At 37.0% G+C, this 23,476-nt stretch overlaps 1 protein-coding gene across 1 annotated transcript in view; it reads left to right on the forward strand.

Moving 5' to 3' along the window:
* Nucleotides 1-23,215, forward strand: part of LOC142350435 (uncharacterized) — a 54,466-nt gene extending 31,251 nt beyond the window's left edge. Inside the window, exons 15-16 of the mRNA XM_075402283.1 lie at nt 4,652-15,868; nt 23,069-23,215. Coding sequence (XP_075258398.1) covers nt 4,652-15,868; nt 23,069-23,136 — 11,285 coding nt within the window. The 3' untranslated portion in view covers nt 23,137-23,215. The remainder of the gene's footprint in view (nt 1-4,651; nt 15,869-23,068) is intronic.
* Nucleotides 23,216-23,476: the final 261 nt, after the last annotated feature.

Here is a 23,476-nt window from a genome sequence, read left to right on the forward strand (position 1 = left end):
GGCTTGCCAAAAAACCCCAAAAATTCCTGTTGGGCATTTTTTTCAAAAAACAGATTTGTTAATTACTTGGGTAAATTGTCATCTAAAGTATCAAAATATGTTATAGATTGTCATAAGGAGAGATGACAGTTTCAACTGTTTTAGAACAAATGATTTTCCAATGTAAACAAGGAGGCTCGTTAATGTGCGTTCGCACATGATGTTCAGACCCGAGCTCATCTTAATTTTTGACTAATTGTCAACCAAATGAAGAGATAACAAAAATAGATGTTTGAGTTTAATAAAATCGTTACACAACCTAAATACTAATTGAATAACATAATGCCATGCCTCATTGCAGTAGTCACGAGATCTCTCATTAGGAAGACTACGAGACGAAAAAACAAACAAAATAAGCAAAAACAAAAATTACACGGCAAAGACTCAATATCTAAATTTAAAAGCACCTAATAACAACGTCAAAATGAAATCAGATAAAACCTTGACTACAAAAATTTAGTTTTGCCTAATTATACGGCAGATGGATATTTTACTTATTGAGACTAGGTAACAAGTCAACAAAGAGAAGAAAAATGAGGTTGAATTCAGAAATCAGTCAACATTTTTTAAACAAAATATTTTCAAAAATCTAAAAAAATCTTTACCTTTAAAGAATAATTCTTAATAAATTTACTAAAAAGTCAATATGAAACCAATTGGACCATTAATGCGATAAAATGACTTTAAAAAACAAATATGTACAAATATATTAAAACCACGAAGTTTTTGAGAAAACCCCTAGTATCAAAGCCATTAAATTCAATTGCTTTCAACGGAGTTAAATAAAAATGCTCAATTCTACCTCGGTGGGAAAGCAGTGATATCTTTTATTCATAGGTCATCAATAACTCATCACAATAAGTTGTATGACAATGAAAACTACATTAAACCACGAAATTTTTGAGAAACCCCGTAGTATCATCGCCATAAAATTTAACAGCTTTCAACGGAAGCCATTAATTGCGCTAATTCATGCCTTGATGTTACGACAAGACTGTTTGTCATTCTTAGTCATCAATAAGATATTACAACTGAAAACAACAACAAATACAGGCAAAATCCAAAAATTCAGTAGAAAAGTGCGAGAAGAAAGTGCCGAAGCCATTTAAGACATAAGTTTTTCTCTACAAAAATTGTCTACGATCTGTTGAACATTTTCTCTAAGCCAATGGAAACTATTAACATTAGTATAATGTGATAAGATATCAAAAGGAACCAGGATTACAAAAAAAATATATCTAAAATTAAAAAAAAATAAAGAAACTCGTGCATCGATCGAAGTCAAAAAAACCAACAGTTAGAAGATAAAAGCACTAACTAGATAATTTTTTTTCTAGCTAAAGTAAAAAGAAAAGGGGTTCTGTCATTACTGAGACTGACTTAAAGTTCGCGAAAATACGCTTAAGATTGATTTATGTTAATAAAAGTTTCAAAAAAATTTTAAGTCTTAACAACCATTAAATTTGATAGCTTTCAACGGAAGTCAATAAATACGCTCAGTTATGCTTCGCTTTGGGGACAAGGATGTTTGTCATGCATAGGTAATCAATAAGACATCACAATAAATCTTATGACTATGAAAACAACAAATATAGGCTAAAACCAAAAACACGTTAGAAAAGTGCCAGAAGAAAGTGTTGAAGCCATAAAAGTGCAAGAAGAAAGTGTTGAAGCCATTTAAAACTTAATTTTTTTTTCTCTGAAAGCTTTATCTATGATCCATCTAACGTCTTGACCAAACCAATGGGAGCCAGCAATATTAGGATAACGTGATGAGATTTCAAAAGGAACCAATAATACGAAAAGTCAAAAAAGTACAATTTTTTGATCTTGTGGCATGGAAGTCATATAACCAATAGCTAGAAGATAGAACCGCCAACTAGATAATTTTTTTTGAAGTAGAAAAGATTGTGTTTCTGTAATTACTGAGATTGACTCAGTTCACGAAAATATGCTTAAAATCGATTTATGTTCAAAAAAAATGTCATAAAAGTGTTTTTAAAGTCTTAACAGACATTAAAATCAAAAACTTTGAACGGAAGTAAAAAAAAAACGCTCCACTATGCATTCAATAGGACATCACAATAATTCTTATAAGTCTTAAGACTATGAAAACAACAACAAATACAGGCAAAAATCAAAAATTCTGTTAAAGTGCTAGAATGTTTTGAAGCCATATAAACCATAAGTTTTTCTCTGTAAATTTTATCTATGATCCATTGAACGTCTTCTCTAAACCAATGGGAGTCAATAATATTAGGATAATGATACGAAGTGTCCAAAAGTTAAAGAAAATTTGAAATCTTAAGGCATTGAAGTCATATAACCAATAGTTGGAAGATAAAACTGCTGACGAGATTAATTTTGGTTGCAGTAGGAAGCAAGGCTGTTCCTTCATTACTAAGACTGACTTACAGTTCACGAGAATATATTAATGATTGGTTAATATAAAAAAAATTCCGAAATTTATTTTCGAAGTCTTAACAGCCATTAGCTGTCCACTCAAAGCATTAGATAGGTTCACTTAATGCTCATTACGAAATCTATATAGCACTTTTATTCAACGAGTTTACGCCATAAGATTCCAAAAATTTAGTAAAATCTCAAAAAGAAAATCAAAACTTCATTTAAAATTACGAAAACTAAGAGTCGAATCCAAACAAAAGCGATTCCTTGAAAACGAATTTTTTGTTCATTGGGCTTCATTTGATTGTAAATCAGGTTTGTCATTAACGGAACTTCAATATGAAAAGTGACTAGTCTCTAGTTGACTTGAAAAAAACAAAAAACAATAATTAAAATTTTCTAAAAAAGCTCTCAAATAGAATTCGAATGTTTTTTATAGTAAACTTCCCTTTGATTTATTTTGTGGCGTGAAATTGAATTTTGAATTAAAATTTTCTTAGAAAAATGTGAACAAAAATTACGGTAGAAGTGAACAAAAGTGAACCAAATATCCCGTATTCACATGAAAACTTAAACCTCGATAACTCCTCGAAGAAAACTAAATTCCAAAAATCTTTTTCGAATTCTACGCTGGATCAGCTTTTTAATGATACCACTCACATTTCTCTACGATGAATATATCGATCGGCCAAAATTGTCTGAACAAAAAAACCCATTTGAGTATATAGTTCCTCCCCCCACAAGTGGGGTCAGAACAACAAGTGGAAGTGCACCCACCCTCGTTGAAAGTTGCCATATTAAATTAACGTTTTAAAAACATTACGATTAAAAATATTTTTAATTGCCAACTCCCCTCCATGGCGAGATTGTTTAAATCGTTTCGAAACAAGTCCAAGAAGAACCCCATTTTCAAGTTCAAAGCAACAACGGAAATAAGCCCACCTGAATTGAAACTAAGTGTTTTGAAATAGTTAATTAAAAAAGGTTAATTATTTTTATTAATAGCCGCACAACGATAGCTGGGACTATTATTGGCCTTCTCTTGGTTTTTTACAATTCAAAGAATTTGAATTGTATTGGGGCGCTGTCTTTTTTTTTCTAAGATCTGTTCACACATTTTCATGATTTTTGAAGTCAAATTGGAGTAGTGATTTTGGTCACGCCGAAACAGGAAATGAAGCGAAAAAGCGAGTGGTTTTGCGGCGTGAATTTTTTTCGCTCTAATTTTAAAGTAGAGTGAGAAAACGGTGTTTGAACAAAAATTCGGTTTCTCGGTAGTGGTTTTTTTGTTCACATGCGGCAATTTTACTCTGATTTTTACTGTTTTTTCGATTTTTTGGATCAGATTTTTTTTTCTAAATGGTCTTCCCAATCTATTCACAGCTCATTCTAGACCTAGTTTTTTGTTTGAATTAATTTTTCATTTCTCGCAAGTGGTTTTTTTGGTTCACATGCGGCATTTTGACATTGATTGTCTGTTTTTTCTTATTTTTTTATCTGATTTTTTTTAAAATGGTTTACGCATTTCACTCATAGTTCATTCTAGGTCTAGTTTTTCTGTTTAGTCAATGAAAATTCTTTGAATTGTACGTCAGGACTTGTCCTGCTATGTTTTTTTATTTCGTCGTCATGATTTTTGTTACGACCATATGACGTCACAGCCACTTTTTGTTCATTTGTTCATGCAATTTCAACTGAATTGCATGCGTGGCGTCATTTTTCGCTCTTAGTGGAGCGAGTTTTTTGTTCATTCGCGTGATTAAATTTTTGGTCCCACTTGACTTACCTCACTCTCAAAAATGACTTCCTCACTTTGAAATTGACTTTTATTTACTTTAATTCAAAGAGATAAGGTCAAATGGGTGTGTGTCACTCTAAAAGAAGGTTATTTGAGATCAGCTAATAGAGGCAGCAATAACTTATACAGATTTTTAATCAAAATATAACAGATAAGCTTTCAATCAAAAGACAATTTTTTTGATCTGTCTTTTTTACTGTTTTTTTAGACTGCCGATCTACGAATCTATTGCGGCTATTTTCTGGCAATCTGCCAGCTATGTTAAACGAGTTGTTTTTGTGAGCCTATTCGATTCTGTTGGCTCATTCAAAATTATGGTGAAGACATTTATGCTTATGCATAGCAATTTCTGCTAAAGATTTTTCCAGATATTTCAAATCAATATTACTAGGCAACTCAACGGAATTTAGGGTAATGACTACAAGGTTAGTTTGATTAGTGACCGATCACGATTTCGGAGCTCGCCCAAAAAGTGCAATTTACGGGCAGAGATTCCTCCGAGAAACGGTCAACGTGAAAGTACAAATCGGGATTATACCAGTAACGTGCCGGTTACATACCGAGTCGGAGAAACAGGCGATTGCAACTCAGGGGAAAATATCTTGCAGCCTACGGAACCGCAGAAACGATCTGCGATCCCTATTTCCAAAGTTGAGGCAGAAATGACCGAACTTGAAAAGACTGCCAAGAACTTAGCTGTCAAAGAAAGCAACATTGATCAAAAGAGTTTTTGTAACAAAGTCGTCAAGAATTTCTGCTACTACGGTGATGAGACAAATGACCTACATAGAAGCAATCCATACGAGTGGCGAACAAGTTTAAGCGTTAACGATAAGTCATCGCACAATGTAACACAGGGTCAGGGAAAACTAACTGAAAAACAGTATGTTTTGCGCAATAGAAACGCAACAGATAAAACACAACAGAAATGTCCGCAACATCTAAAGAAGTTCTCGACGAGGAAAAATTTAAATGATAGATGTCAATCCACCAGGAAAACGGAGAACTACCCAGATGCAGCTGGTATGAACATAACATCCAGTAATGACAAAATAGCATTACGTTTTTATTCGCCTAGCAATGCCGCACTAAATCAATGCTGCAATCAACATGTAGCTGACTTTGATCAAAATGGAATTGGTAAGTTCGATGGTTTCAATAGTGGCGAGATGGAGCGCTCTTCTACAGAACAACAGGACTTTATTCCGAAAGTTGCTGATGCTGTTGTCCCCGTGGTGGTCAAGGATAACCTCTCAAAAGGAGCAGGAAACATGTCTTCAACTAGTCAATCGCAAAGTGATTATCAGCCCAGGGTTGCAGACATTGTCGCACCCGTCAGAATTGTTGACAATTTGGGTTTCAGCGGTGATTCACTGAGTCGTATCACCTTGAGTCAGTTTGAATATCAACCGAAAGTAGCAGATAGGATTGCTCCGGTAAAAATTGTTGACAACCTAGGTTTCAGTTCAGCTCAGATGCAGCACTCTTCTACAATCCAGCAGGACTTTTTTCCGAAAGTTGCCGATGCTGTTGCCCCTGTTGTAATCAAGGAAAACCTCTCAACAGGAGCAGGAAACATGTCTTCCACTAGTCAGTCGCAAAGTGATTATCAGCCCAAGGTTGTAGACATTGCCGCACCCGTCAGAATTGTTGAAAATTTAGGTTTCAGTGGTGATTCACTGAGTAATAAGACCTTGAGTCATTTTGACTATCAGCCGAAAGTAGCAGATAGGATTGCTCCTGTAAAAATTGTTGACAACCTAGGTTTCAGTTCGGCTCAGATGGAGCGTTCTTCTACAAACCAACAGGACTTCATTCCAAAAGTTGCTGATGCTGTTGCCCCTGTTGTAATCAGAGATAACCTTTCAACAGGAGCAGGAAACATGTCAACGAGTCAATCGCAAAGTGATTATCAGCCGAAGATTCCGGACATTGTCGCACCTGTACGAATTACTGATAATTTAGGTTTCAGAGGTGATTCACTCGGCAGTATCACCTTGAGCCAGTCTGACTATCAACCAAAAGTTGCAGATAAGATCGCTCCGGTAAAAATTGTTGACAACTTAGGTTTCAGTTCAGCTCAGATGGAACGTTCTTCTACAAACCAACAAGTCTTCATTCCAAAAGTTGCTGATGCCGTTATCCCTGTTGTAATCAGAGATAACCTCTCAACAGGAGCAGGAAACATGTCTTCAACTAGTCAATTGCAAAGTGATTTTCAGCCGAAGGTTGCTGACCTTGTCGCACCTGTACGAATTATTGATAATTTAGGTTTCAGCGGTGATTCACTCAGCAATATCACCTTGAGCCAATCGGACTATCAACCAAAAGTTGCAGATAGGATTGCTCCGGTAAGTATTGTTGACAACCTAGGTTTCGGTTCGGCTCAGATGGAGCGTTCTTCTACAAACCAACAGGACTTCATTCCAAAAGTTGCTGATGCCGTTGCCCCTGTTGTAATCAGAGATAACCTCTCAACAGGAGCAGGAAACATGTCTTCAACGAGTCAATCGCAAAGTGATTATCAGCCGAAGGTTGCAGACATTGTCGCACCTGTACGAATTATTGATAATTTAGGTTTCAGCGGTGATTCACTCAGCAATATCACCTTGAGCCAATCGGACTATCAACCAAAAGTTGCAGATAGGATTGCTCCGGTAAAAATTGTTGACAACCTAGGTTTCAGTTCAGCTCAGATGGAGCGTTCTTCTACAAACCAACAGGACTTCATTCCAAAAGTTGCTGATGCCGTTGCCCCTGTTGTAATCAAAGATAACCTCTCAACGGGAGCAGGAAACATGTCTTCAACGAGTCAATCGCAAAGTGATTTTCAGCCAAAGGTTGCAGACATTATCGCACCTGTACGGATTATTGATAATTTAGGTTTCAGCGGTGACTCACTCGATAATATCACCTTGAGCCAATCTGACTATCAACCAAAGGTTGCAGATAGGATTGCTCCGATAAAAATTGTTGACAACCTAGGTTTCGGTTCAGCTCAGATGGAGCGTTCTTCTACAAACCAACAGGACTTCTTTCCAAAAGTTGCTGATGCCGTTACCCCTGTTGTAATCAGAGATAACCTCTCGACAGGAGCAGGAAACATGTCTTCAACTAGTCAATCGCAAAGTGATTATCAGCCGAAGGTTGCAGACATTGTCGCACCTGTACGAGTTATTGATAATTTAGGTTTCAGCGGTGATTCAGTCAGTAATATCACCTTGAGCCAATCTGACTATCAACCAAAAATTGCAGATAGGATTGCTCCGGTAAAAATTGTTGACAACCTAGGATTCAGTTCTGCTCAGATGGAGCGTTATTCTACAAACCAACAGGACTTCATTCCAAAAGTTGCTGATGCCGTTGCCCCTGTTGTAGTCAAAGATAACCTCTCAACGGGAGCAGGAAACATGTCTTCAACGAGTCAATCGCAAAGTGATTATCAGCCGAAGGTTGCAGACATTGTCGCACCTGTACGAATTCTTGATAATTTAGGTTTCAGCGGTGATTCGCTCAGTAATATTACCTTGAGCCAATCTGACTATCAACCAAAAGTTGCAGATAGGATTGCTCCAGTAAAAATTGTTGACAACCTAGGTTTCAGTTCAGCTCAGATGGAGCATTCTTCTACAAACCAACAGGACTTCATTCCAAAAGTTGCTGATGCCGTTGCCCCTGTTTTAATGAAAGATAACCTCTCAACGGGAGCAGGAAACATGTCTTCAACGAGTCAATCGCAAAGTGATTATCAGCCGAAGGTTGCAGACATTGTCGCACCTGTACGGATTATTGATAATTTAGGTTTCAGCGGTGATTCACTCAGCAATATCACCTTGAGCCAATCGGACTATCAACCAAAAGTTGCAGATAGGATTGCTCCGGTAAAAATTGTTGACAACCTAGGTTTCAGTTCAGCTCAGATGGAGCGTTCTTCTACAAACCAACAGGACTTCATTCCAAAAGTTGCTGATGCCGTTGCCCCTGTTGTTATCAGAGATAACCTCTCAACTGGAACAGGAAACATGTCTTCAACGAGTCAATCGCAAAGTGATTATCAGCCGAAGGTTGCAGACATTGTCGCACCTGTACGAATTATTGATAATTTAGGTTTCAGCGGTGATTCACTCAGCAATATCACCTTGAGCCAATCGGACTATCAACCAAAAGTTGCAGATAGGATTGCTCCGGTAAAAATTGTTGACAACCTAGGTTTCAGTTCAGCTCAGATAGAGCGTTCTTCTACAAACCAACAGGACTTCATTCCAAAAGTTGCTGATGCCGTTGCCCCTGTTGTTATCAGAGATAACCTCTCAACAGGAACAGGAAACATGTCTTCAACGAGTCAATCGCAAAGTGATTATCAGCCGAAGGTTGCAGACATTGTCGCACCTGTACGAGTTATTGATAATTTAGGTTTCAGCGGTGATTCAGTCAGTAATATCACCTTGAGCCAATCTGACTATCAACCAAAAATTGCAGATAGGATTGCTCCGGTAAAAATTGTTGACAACCTAGGTTTCAGTTCTGCTCAGATGGAGCGCTCTTCTACAAACCAACAGGACTTCATTCTAAAAGTTGCTGATGCCGTTGCCCCTGTTGTTATCAGAGATAACCTCTCAACAGGAACAGGAAACATGTCTTCAACGAGTCAATCGCAAAGTGATTATCAGCCGAAGGTTGCAGACATTGTCGCACCTGTACGGATTATTGATAATTTAGGTTTCAGTGGTGACTCACTCAGCAATATCACCTTGAGCCAATCTGACTATCAACCAAAAGTTGCAGATAGGATTGCTCCGGTAAAAATTGTTGACAACCTAGGTTTCAGTTCTGCTCAGATGGAGCGTTCTTCTACAAACCAACAGGACTTCATTCCAAAAGTTGCTGATGCCGTTGCCCCTGTTGTTATCAGAGATAACCTCTCAACAGGAACAGGAAACATGTCCTCAACGAGTCAATCGCAAAGTGATTATCAGCCGAAGGTTGCAGACATTGTCGCACCCGTACGGATTATTGATAATTTAGGTTTCAGTGGTGACTCACTCAGCAATATCACCTTGAGCCAATCTGACTATCAACCAAAAGTTGCAGATATGATTGCTCCGGTGAAAATTGTTGACAACCTAGGTTTCAGTTCTGCTCAGATGGAGCGTTCTTCTACAAACCAACAGGATTTCATTCCAAAAGTTGCTGATGCCGTTGCCCCTGTTGTTATCAGAGATAACCTCTCAACAGGAACAGGAAACATGTCCTCAACGAGTCAATCGCAAAGTGATTATCAGCCGAAGGTTGCAGACATTGTCGCACCTGTACGAATTATTGATAATTTAGGTTTCAGCGGTGACTCACTCAGCAATATCACCTTGAGCCAATCTGACTATCAACCAAAAGTTGCAGATAGGATTGCTCCGGTAAAAATTGTTGACAACCTAGGTTTCAGTTCAGCTCAGATGGAGTGTTCTTCTACAAACCAACAGGACTTCATTCCAAAAGTTGCTGATGCTGTTACCCCTGTTGTAATCAGAGATAACCTCTCAACAGGAGCAGGAAACATGTCTTCAACGAGTCAATCGCAAAGTGATTATCAGCCGAAGGTTGCAGACATTGTCGCACCCGTACGGATTATTGATAATTTAGGTTTCAGTGGTGACTCACTCAGCAATATCACCTTGAGCCAATCTGACTATCAACCAAAAGTTGCAGATATGATTGCTCCGGTGAAAATTGTTGACAACCTAGGTTTCAGTTCTGCTCAGATGGAGCGTTCTTCTACAAACCAACAGGATTTCATTCCAAAAGTTGCTGATGCCGTTGCCCCTGTTGTTATCAGAGATAACCTCTCAACAGGAACAGGAAACATGTCCTCAACGAGTCAATCGCAAAGTGATTATCAGCCGAAGGTTGCAGACATTGTCGCACCTGTACGAATTATTGATAATTTAGGTTTCAGCGGTGATTCACTCAGCAATATCACCTTGAGCCAATCGGACTATCAACCAAAAGTTGCAGATAGGATTGCTCCGGTAAAAATTGTTGACAACCTAGGTTTCAGTTCAGCTCAGATGGAGCGTTCTTCTACAAACCAACAGGACTTCATTCCAAAAGTTGCTGATGCCGTTGCCCCTGTTGTTATCAGAGATAACCTCTCAACAGGAACAGGAAACATGTCTTCAACGAGTCAATCGCAAAGTGATTATCAGCCGAAGGTTGCAGACATTGTCGCACCTGTACGAATTATTGATAATTTAGGTTTCAGCGGTGATTCACTGAGCAATATCACCTTGAGCCAATCGGACTATCAACCAAAAGTTGCAGATAGGATTGCTCCGGTAAAAATTGTTGACAACCTAGGTTTCAGTTCAGCTCAGATGGAGCGTTCTTCTACAAACCAACAGGACTTCATTCCAAAAGTTGCTGATGCCGTTGTCCCTGTTGTTATCAAAGATAACCTCTCAACAGGAACAGGAAACATGTCTTCAACGAGTCAATCGCAAAGTGATTATCAGCCGAAGGTTGCAGACATTGTCGCACCTGTACGAGTTATTGATAATTTAGGTTTCAGCGGTGATTCAGTCAGTAATATCACCTTGAGCCAATCTGACTATCAACCAAAGGTTGCAGATAGGATTGCTCCAATAAAAATTGTTGACAACCTAGGTTTCAGTTCAGCTCAGATGGAGCGTTCTTCTACAAACCAACAGGACTTCATTCCAAAAGTTGCTGATGCCGTTGCCCCTGTTGTTATCAGAGATAACCTCTCAACAGGAACAGGAAACATGTCCTCAACGAGTCAATCGCAAAGTGATTATCAGCCAAAGGTTGCAGACATTGTCGCACCTGTACGAATTATTGATAATTTAGGTTTCAGCGGTGATTCACTCAGCAATATCACCTTGAGCCAATCGGACTATCAACCAAAAGTTGCAGATAGGATTGCTCCGGTAAAAATTGTTGACAACCTAGGTTTCAGTTCAGCTCAGATGGAGCGTTCTTCTACAAACCAACAGGACTTCATTCCAAAAGTTGCTGATGCCGTTGCCCCTGTTGTTATCAGAGATAACCTCTCAACAGGAACAGGAAACATGTCTTCAACGAGTCAATTGCAAAGTGATTATCAGCCGAAGGTTGCAGACATTGTCGCACCTGTACGAATTATTGATAATTTAGGTTTCAGCGGTGATTCACTGAGCAATATCACCTTGAGCCAATCGGACTATCAACCAAAAGTTGCAGATAGGATTGCTCCGGTAAAAATTGTTGACAACCTAGGTTTCAGTTCAGCTCAGATGGAGCGTTCTTCTACAAACCAACACGACTTCATTCCAAAAGTTGCTGATGCCGTTGTCCCTGTTGTTATCAGAGATAACCTCTCAACAGGAACAGGAAACATGTCTTCAACGAGTCAATCGCAAAGTGATTATCAGCCGAAGGTTGCAGACATTGTCGCACCTGTACGAGTTATTGATAATTTAGGTTTCAGCGGTGATTCAGTCAGTAATATCACCTTGAGCCAATCTGACTATCAACCAAAAGTTGCAGATAGGATTGCTCCGGTAAAAATTGTTGACAACCTCGGATTCAGTTCAGCTCAGATGGAGCGTTCTTCTACAAACCAACAGGACTTCATTCCAAAAGTTGCTGATGCCGTTGCCCCTGTTGTTATCAGAGATAACCTCTCAACAGGAACAGGAAACATGTCCTCAACGAGTCAATCGCAAAGTGATTATCATCCGAAGGTTGCAGACATTGTCGCACCTGTACGAATTATTGATAATTTAGGTTTCAGCGGTGATTCACTGAGCAATATCACCTTGAGCCAATCGGACTATCAACCAAAAGTTGCAGATAGGATTGCTCCGGTAAAAATTGTTGACAACCTAGGTTTCAGTTCAGCTCAGATGGAGCGTTCTTCTACAAACCAACAGGACTTCATTCCAAAAGTTGCTGATGCCGTTGCCCCTGTTGTAATCAAAGATAACCTGTCAACGGGAGCAGGAAACATGTCTTCAACGAGTCAATCGCAAAGTGATTATCAGCCGAAGGTTGCAGACATTGTCGCTCCTGTACGGATTATTGATAATTTAGGTTTCAGTGGTGACTCACTCAGCAATATCACCTTGAGCCAATCTGACTATCAACCAAAAGTTGCAGATAGGATTGCTCCGGTAAAAATTGTTGACAACCTAGGTTTCAGTTCTGCTCAGATGGAGTGTTTTTCTACAAACCAACAGGACTTCATTCCAAAAGTTGCTGATGCAGTTGCCCCTGTTGTAATCAGAGATAACCTCTCAACGGGAGCAGGAAACATGTCTTCAACGAGTCAATCGCAAAGTGATTATCAGCTGAAGGTTGCAGACATTGTCGCTCCTGTACGGATTATTGATAACTTAGGTTTCAGTGGTGACTCACTCAGCAATATTACCTTGAGCCAATCTGACTATCAACCAAAAGTTGCAGATAGGATTGCTCCGGTTAAAATTGTTGACAACTTAGTTTTCAGTTCAGCTCAGATGGAGCGTTCTTCTACAACCCAACAGGACTTCATTCCAAAAGTTGCTGATGCCGTTGCCCCTGTTTTAATGAAAGATAACCTCTCAACGGGAGCAGGAAACATGTCTTCAACGAGTCAATTGCAAAGTGATTATCAGCCGAAGGTTGCAGACATTGTCGCACCTGTACGAATTCTTGATAATTTAGGTTTCGGCGGTGATTCACTCAGTAATATTACCTTGAGCCAATCTGACTATCAACCAAAAATTGCAGATAGGATTGCTCCGGTAAAAATTGTTGACAACCTAGGTTTCAGTTCAGCTCAGATGGAGCGTTCTTCTACAAACCAACAGGACTTCATTCCAAAAGTTGCTGATACCGTTGCCCCTGTTGTTATCAGAGATAACCTCTCAACAGGAACAGGAAACATGTCTTCAACGAGTCAATCGCAAAGTGATTATCAGCCGAAGGTTGCAGACATTGTCGCACCTGTACGAGTTATTGATAATTTGGGTTTCGGCGGTAATTCAGTCAGTAATATCACCTTGAGCCAATCTGACTATCAACCAAAAGTTGCAGATAGGATTGCTCCGGTAAAAATTGTTGACAACCTAGGTTTCAGTTCAGCTCAGATGGAGCGTTCTTCTACAAGCCAACAGGACTTCATTCCAAAAGTTACTGATGCCGTTACCCCTGTTGTAATCAGAGATAACCTCTTAACAGGAGCAGGAAACATGTCTTCAACTAGTCAATCGCAAAGTGATTATCAGCCGAAGGTTGCAGACATTGTCGCACCTGTACGAATTATTGATAATTTAGGTTTCAGCGGTGATTCACTCAGTAATATTACCTTGAGCCAATCTGACTATCAACCGAAAGTTGCAGATAGGATCGCTCCGGTAAAAATTGTTGACAACCTAGGTTTCAGTTCAGCTCAGATGGAGCGTTTTACTACAAACCAACAGGACTTCATTCCAAAAGTTGCTGATGCCGTTGCCCCTGTTGTAATCAGAGATAACCTCTCAACGGGAGCAGGAAACATGTTTTCAACGAGTCAATCGCAAAGTGATTATCAGCCGAAGGTTGCAGGAATTGTCGCACTTGTACGAATTCTTGATAATTTAGGTTTCAGCGGTGATTCACTCAGTAATAATACCTTGAGCCAATCTGATTATCAACCAAAAGTTGCAGATAGGATTGCTCCGGTAAAAATTGTTGACAACCTAGGTTTCAGATCAGCTCAGATGGAGCGTTCTTCTACAAACCAACAGGACTTTATTCCAAAAGTTGCTGATGCCGTTACCCCTGTTGTAATCAGAGATAACCTCTCAACAGGAGCAGGAAACATGTCTTCAACTAGTCAATCGCAAAGTGATTATCAGCCAAAAGTTGCTGACCTTGTCGCACCTGTACGAATTATTAATAATTTAGGTTTCAGCGGTGATTCACTCAGCAATATCACCTTGAGCCAATCGGACTATCAACCAAAAGTTGCAGATAGGATTGCTCCGGTAAAAATCGTTGACAACTTAGGTTTCAGTTCAGCTCAGATGGAGTGTTCTTCTACAAACCAACAGGACTTCATTCCAAAAGTTGCTGATGCTGTTACCCCTGTTGTAATCAGAGATAACCTCTCAACAGGAGCAGGAAACATGTCTTCAACGAGTCAATCGCAAAGTGATTATCAGCCGAAGGTTGCAGACATTGTCGCACCTGTACAAATTATTGATAATTTGGGTTTCAGCGGTGATTCACTCAGTAATATCACCTTGAGCCAATCGGACTATCAACCAAAAGTTGCAGATAGGATTGCTCCGGTAAAAATTGTTGACAATTTAGGTTTCGATTCAGCTCAGATCGAGCGTTCTTCTACAAAGCAACAGGCTTTCATTGCAAAAGTCGCTGATGCCGTTGCCCCTGTTGTAATCAGGGATAACATCTCAACAGGAGCAGGGAACATTTCTTCAAATAGTCAATCTCAGTGTGATTATCAGCCCAAGCTGGCAGACATTGTTGCACCTGCCAGAACTGTTGATAATTTAGGTTTCAGCGGTGATTCACTGAATAATATTACCCTGAGCCAATCTGACTATCAACCAAAAGTGGCAGATAGGATTGCTCCGTTGAAAATTGTTGACAACCTGGGTTTCAGTTCAACTCAGATGGAGCTCTCTTCGACAAATCGACAGGAATTCATTCCGATTGTTGCGGATGCCGTTGCTCCCATTATTATCAGGGATAACTTGTCAACCGGAGCAGGAAACATGTCTACTTTTAAACAATTGCAAAGCAATTATCAGCCAAATGTTGCAGACAAAGTTAACAATCGTGGTTTCAGGGCTGAAGGGCTCAGGAATAACACCTTACCGCAATCGGAGCTTCAAATGAAAAAGTGGACAAAAGGGAGAAAGAACGACCATGGCTGCCAATCTAATTTTGCGGGTATACGTGGTCTTGTTCAACCTGTAGACAGTTTGACATATAAGTTTTCTCAATCTCCTTGTCGTAGTTCAAATGAGGACTATTTTTCAAGTAACTGTAATTCAATGCCGAGAGCTTTTGTATTTCAAGATAATTTGGGTTCGGGATCTGGGAAAATGTGTTTCGAGACGCAAAATCAAAAATATTTCCGGCCAAAAACTGCTGCTCATGTGTCGCCTGTGAAGATCGTTGACAACTTGACTATCAGCGGTTCACCATCTTTGTATACAACAACAAATAAAAGTGCGTTTGAGTCCAAACGTGCGGTTAAGGTAAAGGCTGCTAAAGTTGAAGACAATTTGGGGTTTTTTGGAGACCAACCAGATCGCTCTACAACAAATCAACAGTATTTTGGCGAAAAAAACTCAGTGCGTTTAGCGCCGGCGTTTATCGTCAATGGTAGCTGCGCAGTTAAACAGACTCACGAGCAAGTTAAGTATGCGAAAAACGTGAAAAACGTTGCAAATGCAGAGATCTCTGAGGAGCAGCCGAGGTCGACCAGCTATCGGGTCAAAAGTGTTCACGGTGATCTTGAAAGACGTGATCAAAGTTCCGGTGTTCAAAATGCGACGATAAATATTTATGGTGACGTCAGGTCTCGAAGTTGTTCACGTGACGCAAAAAAAGTAGCGCCTCTTGTATACGCTTCAGCAGGTTAGACTTTATCATTTCCATTTTTTTTAAAAAGCAACTCCGATAATGACAGCTGAGTGAAGCTACCTTTGGGCCTGCTTTGCAAGACAAGCGGTGCTGCACTTTTCTAAAATGGTTCATTTGGAGCAATTTCCGATTGGTGATTTTTCTAGAGACAAAAGAGCTGCAAAAAATTTTGTATACCTGATTTGAAAAACTGTGTTTTTGAGTCTTTCTTTTTGACGTCTAGAATGATCATCAAAGACTTTCCAATAATTGTATATTGAGAGTTGCCTGCTTAGTTAATGATTACGATCATTTTTTTCCTACTTTTCCCAATTGGGGATGTGATGGTGAAAGAAAACTAAACCTGTGGTATCCTAGCCATTACATTAATCGCCCATCAATTTTAGCTGATAGTTCTTTTTTAAAAAATCTTGCTGGTATTCAGATGCTTATTTATGGTTTGATTGTTTCTTAGTGCTGTTTCGACCCCACTTAGTGGGGGGGGGGGGGGGTGGAGTTATAGGATGAACTGATTTTCTAGTGTTCAGTAAACTTTAACAGATTGTGTTCCGAAAATATGAATTATATAAATAGAAAGACGTTTGTAGAATATATTGAATAGAGGGTTCTTAATTTTCTTTTATTTTTGAAGAGTTATAGATTTGTAACCTTTTCAAACTGATTTTTACTAAATTTTCTTTTCAGACAAAAATCTTTGCGTAAGAGTAGATTTTCATCCGTTTTCCTAGCGGCCATTTATAGTTGCTATGCTGTTTGGACAAGAGCCACTGATATTATGTTTGACTAATTTTGCTCTAATTTGGTCCAAATTCAGATAAATCAACCAATTTTGACGCCGGAACTCCAACCAATTTTGACTTAAGTTGTCATTTTTTGCGCACCTTTTGGACCAGAAGCTAGTTTAAAGTTGTGTTTTTGGTGATCCTGGTATCTGTTGAATTTTATATCAATCTTTTGTTCCAGGTTTTCAGACTCATCTCATCTCTAAATTCTTTGTTTTTTATTCTATACAAGTAATGATATTGTTGTATTTTTGTTCCGACCCAACTTGTGGGAGTAACTATATACTCAAATGGGTTTTTTTGTTCAGACAATTTTGGCCGATCGATATATTCATCGTAGAGAGTTGAGACTAGTATCATTAGAAAGCTCCTCCAGCGTAGAATCTGGATTTAAAAAGATTTTTTTGGTTTTCGGTTTTTACAGGGAGTTATGGAGGTTTAAACTTTTGAGAAAAGTAGAGTGAATTCCATTGTTTTTATTCACATTTTTCAAATTTTCTTCAATTCTGCTGAAACTTGTTTATTAAATAAGTTAGATCGGAATTGATACCCTACCCTCGTGTGCCATAGTAAACTAGAAATAAAACACACCTTTTTGTTCCTTTTTTATTCATCAAAAGTTGCACAAAATATAATTTCTTTTGTGTTTTCTTTTTCAAAATATGACAAATCGTTGATTAAATCTCATAAAACACAAAAATAAGGATAGTTGAAATTCGGCTCCCTATAAAAGTCTTCTGGAATTGAATTGTCGCCGTTTTTTTTTTAGCAAATATAACTCGATAATTATTAAAATTCATCATTGCTTTTTTTTTATTAATTGAAGTCTTTGACGCAACAATTGGTCTAATTCGCAAAGATTTGGAGCACTTGGGCGGTTTGTTGGGCGCGCAGCAAAATCAGGTATAGGGTTGATATTATCATGGATTCTTACAATCAGAAAATTTTCAAATTTTTATTTTGGTGCTGCCTTTTTTCAAAATATTTTGGTTTCGTTTTTTTAATGCTAATTACTGACAAAATTTTTCATAAGCGGCTCCATTAATGGCAACTCCCATTATTTACGTTAACATCAGGCCAAATGTAGATATATTTTGTTTTCAGAGAACTTTTGAGTTTTTATGGATTCGAGGAAGAGTTTCAGTAAACTTTAACTGATTTCTTGTGTTTTGCCTTCAATATATTTTCGTTTTGCTGTCTGATTGCTAATATTTTCCATTCGAAAATCAAAGTGGCTTCTTCAAAAGGTGTAACAGAACCTGAAAAATGCATTTGTTTGTTAGCTAAGGTCTCTTATGTCCTTGAACGTGTTTCTTTTAATGAAGTTTGAATGATTTTTTGAACCTTAAAAATCGGCTTCTAGGTTTTGGTACTACGAGTTGTCATACAAAGTTTTGTGATTTTTGTGCATAATTGCCCAATTTTGCTGTTGTTGTTTCATTTGCCTATTGTCACATTACTTAACAATCTAACTGCAAAAGCTCTAATAGTTTTTTAACCGAACTTAATTTTTTCACAAAATAGCGATTTAAGCGTTGCGATACCGTTGTCTTCCAGAATTTGGCAGAGATTTGTTTGTTTGCCCTATATTTGTTGTTAATTTTTGTTGTCGTATGCCAAATATTTGGAAATTAAAGTTCCCAATGGCCAACGGTAGAGACATAAATGAACCTAATAGCTGATATCGGTATTTAGCTAATGATTTTTTGACTTTCAAATTAAGTTTTTACAAAACAAAGTAAAAATTTTTGTCCTGGTTTGTGTTTTCTTTCGTATTTTACAATGTTATATTAATTAAGTCACGTAGACTCATTTTTGGGGGATTTTTAAAATAGTTTTTGAACCAAACAATTATTTTTCTTTTGGTTGAACATTTTGACTGATGTCTTCGGAGCTTAGAATTTTTTTTTAGAATTTTGTGAATTTTAGACACTTTAAAATAGTTGTGGTTCTTTAGCTGTCATTTTGAGATATCTGTTTTACAGAAATAACTATGATGTTCAATGTAGACGCAGATGAAGATTAAATTTTCTCGCGGTTAATATTTTATAAATTAAATGGCTTCAAAACTGTGATTTCGTATAGTTGTTTGTGAAGTTTTCTATTTTTGCTTGTAATTGATGTTGTTTTATAGTCTTACTAATAACAGGCACATTTAGTTTGCAAAAGAAGTTGCAAGATAAACTGTCTAGTCTTTAAGTAGAAAGTTTGTATAGGCTATGACTTTTTAAGTCATTTTTTTAAAAAGACAATGGATTTCTGAGATTTGACGATTTCATTTTTGTTAATTTGTAGCTTAGCATCCCTTTAGACATCCTTTGTCTATTGAAAAAAATTTTGCTCTTCATAGCGGTTTTATTGTCCTCAACTGGTCTTTGTTCTTGGTATGACCAGTTTTAATAAAATATTCGTGATTTTTGCATATAGCCCTTTTTTGTAGGTTTTGGTTTTCTTTTCAAAGCATCACAACAATGGGCGGTTCTAACAGCTTATTGTTTAATTGGCTGGGACATAGTTTTTTCGTGCACATTTCTTCGTGCAAATTTTCTCTTTTTGTCTGTAGTCGTTCTTTTTATTGTCGTATGGCATATCCTGGATAATGACAGGTCTCCAACACACTTTATGGATGTATACTAAAGGATCTCTCAATGATTTCAAGTGATGCATAATTTTCTAAACAGTTTGACCTTAACAAGCAAAAAAAGCAAATTAAAAAAAAATAATTTGTATTTGTAATTATTTGATATAATTATTTGATAAATTATTTATTATTTTGAAATGTTGCTTTTTTGCTTTTTAATGTCAAACTGATTAGGAAATTATGCAACAATTGAAATCATTGAGAGATTCTTTTATACATTCATAGAGTGTGTTGTGAGTGGTATCGTTATGTGACAGGTCTCCAACACACTCTATTGATGTATAAAAGAATCTTTCAATGATTTCAATTGATGCATAATTTTCTAATCAGCTTGACATTAAAAAGCAAAAAGGCAACATTTTAAACAAAATAAATAATTTATATTTGTAATTATTTTATTTTTATTGCTTTTTGTTCTGCTATTCATATTTATGGTAGTTACAGGTCTCATCAGCCCTCTTAGGTAGATTGTTTTTATTCATTTAGTAGTTTGTTGAACGATATGTTTATATTTTATTGTTTTGATCTCTTCTTCATTTGGTAGACAATTAAGTGAAACATGTAGATGAGCGGTGTCGGATTTTTATGTGCAAACGCACATAACCGAGCCTCCTTGTTGCAAATAGAAATTGAATTTTTTTTTTTCAATTTCATCAGCTTTTTGCTCAACAACACTGTCGTTGTAAATTGCGGAAATTCGCAAACCAAAATTTTTAAAAGGAATGATTTTTTGTCCGAGTTGTTAAAATTAATTGATGGAATTCAAGCATGGGCTTTATTCGAATTCTCTGAAAAATTATCTATAATTTTAAGTGATTGCTTCGCGAATTCATTCTTTTGGGCAACTATTTGTCTCAACATTGATATTATTTAAACTTACTGCTTTTCTCAAACGCCGGCGTTATAGATTTTAAATGGCTGTGAAGTAGAAGAATAGAGGAGAAGAATAGAAGATAAATTCATAGTTTAGTGTATGTTAAAAATCATTCAATTTTGTTTCTAAATGCCATACATTTCATTAGGCTAATCAACTTTTTTGTGAAAACAAAACTATTCGCATACTTAACTTATCGCTCTGACGCCCAACAATCACAAAAGACTTTGAGACAATTTTCTATCGTTATGTGTATCTATCGGTTTAATTATTTGGACAATACTGTGGTGTTGTTAGCATTTACCGTACCTACAAAGGTGTATCTATTAGTAATGTCAGCCTACTTGTTATCATCGATAAACTTGAAAAACTTAAAAGAGCACTAAAAAGCTTGGTCAGCGTAGAATTTCAAATCAACAAAATATTTTTTTGAACTTTGCTTTTTCTGAGGCGTCACGGAGGTTTAAAAATTTGTGAACGTTAGCCTAACTTCCGTTGTTTTGTTTATATTTGCTTTATGCTTAAGTTTTGAGCAATTTTTGCTAAAATATGATAGAATTGTTAGCAATAGTCTCATTTGCTTTACCTTTGAAGATAGAAACGAGCTGGTGAGAGCTTTAACCAACTGTTTTGACACAATTTGAAGCAAAATTTTTCAAAATTCAGCTATTCTTTTTTTTCATAGAAAAATGTCTCCAAATATATCTATTTGGCCCACTTTGTCCAGTCTGACCGGTGGCGCAGATATAACAACAGCCCACACAATCTTTCTTTACTCTGATATGGGCTAATTGTACCTCCAGTTCATAAAAAAAGTTTTCTAGAAATAACATGTTTTTGCGGACTTTCGGTAATTTAAACCGGTTTATGTTTTATATATATATATATATATATATATATTCGTTTGCAAAAAAAAGCTATTACCCAATTTTTCAGAGCAGTTGTGTTTTTTAACAACCATACAGCAATAGTAAGGCTAGTTTTGGCTCGTATTGATTTTTGCAACGAAAAATGAATCCAGCATTTGATGTTTCTTTTGTAGTCTTATGACTGAATCTAAATAATCAAATATCTGAAGTGTATCTAAGGGGATGTTAAAGAAACTATCCTAAACCTTCATTTGATGGATCGATAATAAATATAATAAGTTTATGCCGATATGTATCCAAACTTCATCGTTTATTTTTGATATTAAAATTTTTTTGTCCAAATGGCTATTTTGGTAGCATTTGGAACATTGGATCTATTTCATCGGAGAATCGGGAATAGCAAGGCCAGTTTTTGTCTAGTAGTGGAAACCTATAGTTCAAAAAATATTTGAATTGTACGCTTTATATGTTTTTCGAAATAATTTTGTCTTTTTTGTTTTATTTTAGTTAAAGAACCAAGTGATTGCAAATCAAACCTCATTTGCTGACGGGTAACGTTTATGTGTAAAGTGAGGTCAACAAAAATACGTAAAAATAGCGTAAAAATTATGGCTTCTTGGCTTGAACACAAACAATGTTTGCATACAATCATTTGTGAAATTTGCTTGCATTCACTGTTAATGTGTAGTCTTTGGACTTAGTCTCACTAATGAAATGTACAAGTGGCTTTCTAACAAAGAACATTTTGAACTATTTACCATTTTTTATTTGAAAGCTTACGGTTGTTATGTCTTAAGGTTTTAAAAAAATTGTTTGCAAAAAAAATGGTTTTTGACGATTCGCCACTTTCAATCTTAGTTCTACAACCTTTTAACGTAGTATCAGCAAAGAAAAAAGATGTCAAATGATGTGAATGATGATGGTCTTCAATGCTGTTTTTTCGCTTTTTTATGGCTGTAATAATGGTTTTTTGGCGCTTGTACTACAAGTTTTTAATTTTTTTTTAAAATATTTTTGGGGTTCTCTTTTTCTGTCTTGTCTGATCATCGCAATGATAGCAAACTAATGACATATCCCATTTGACATTAATGGCATTGAAATAACCTTCTCTTGAAAAGTATTACAAAGCGATAGTGACCCTAAGATGGTTCAACTGCTTTTTTTGCTGCAGAAAGTACTTGAGAAAAATTATTATCTTGTAAGAATCTGGCAGAAAAATTGCCTATCTGGTAGGAATCTGGCAGGAAAAAGGTTATCTTGTAGGAATCTGGCAGAAAAATGATTACGCTGTATCAATCTGCCATAAATTTCTGCCAGAAGAAGCATCGTCTTGTAGGAATCTGCCAGATTCCAACAAATTAACCATGCGTTCACGACTAGGCTGGTAAAGCAATTGTGCGTATATTTTTTCGTGGGCAATTTTGAGCAACGGTTCCCAGAAGACTGGACAAAACGACCGAAAATTGACAGGAAATCTTTTGTATCTTTGTATTTTAAATGTATGTAAGCTTCGAAATATTCGATTTCGTCGTATATCGTGGTTTTGAAACGAATGAAACCGGAGGTTTTTTTTGCTTAGAAAAATTTTGAGTTCTTTTTACATAATGTCAATCGTTATGATAGCGTTCTGTTTGCTGAAATTTTGAACGCACTTCTCGGAGAACCTTTTAAAAAAATAATCTGAAAGTTTGTGGAAATTTGTTCTTTAGCTCGTTGAAAAGTATTTGATGTTTTCAAAACTGTCAATTCAGCAGAGCAGACATGTTGAACGCTCATCATAACTCAACTCATCAATTCAAACTCATGGAGTGTTGACATGATCCTTTCAAAGCAAGTATATGGGAACGTTTTCTAAGGATATTTAGTGATTTTAAACCGAAAATGCCGACGATTTCCTACATTTGAAGAAAAATCAAATAAACTGCGACAGAAATAAATCCACGACCTTTTGGCGTTTAAAATCGACAATTTCTGGAGTAGGGTGTGTAGCTGATTATCAATCGAAACGTTCGTTTTGTGTCTTTTCAGGTTCTGTTGCAAATCGACAGAAGAGGCAGCCTCGAGATTCCAAGCACGTAACTTTCAGGGATTGTTGAGTGGACGATATGAGAATTGAAAAATGTTTGAAGGAAAAAAACTGCTCAACCAAGATAGAAAAGAAACCGTTTACCTACCTTTTCTCTTGCACGTGCGATTAGCTGAATCTATTTTTTTCACTCTAAAAAATCTTGTAAATTAAATTTATTTAAACGAAAACTTGTGAGTTATCGCACGATTAATTGGAGAAAGAATGACACAAGAGAAAAGGACTGATTAGACGATAAATCGTTTAAAATTATATTGAGCTTGTAATATCGTTTTATTTTTCGTGTTGCCAACACGAAAATCCTTATAAGTTCCCGTACTGAGCCCCCAGAGACCATCAGGCCTGATTCA

The sequence above is a fragment of the Convolutriloba macropyga genome, chromosome 12 (assembly GCF_964194025.1).
Source record: "Convolutriloba macropyga chromosome 12, txConMacr16.3, whole genome shotgun sequence".
NCBI lineage: Eukaryota > Metazoa > Xenacoelomorpha > Acoela > Convolutidae > Convolutriloba > Convolutriloba macropyga.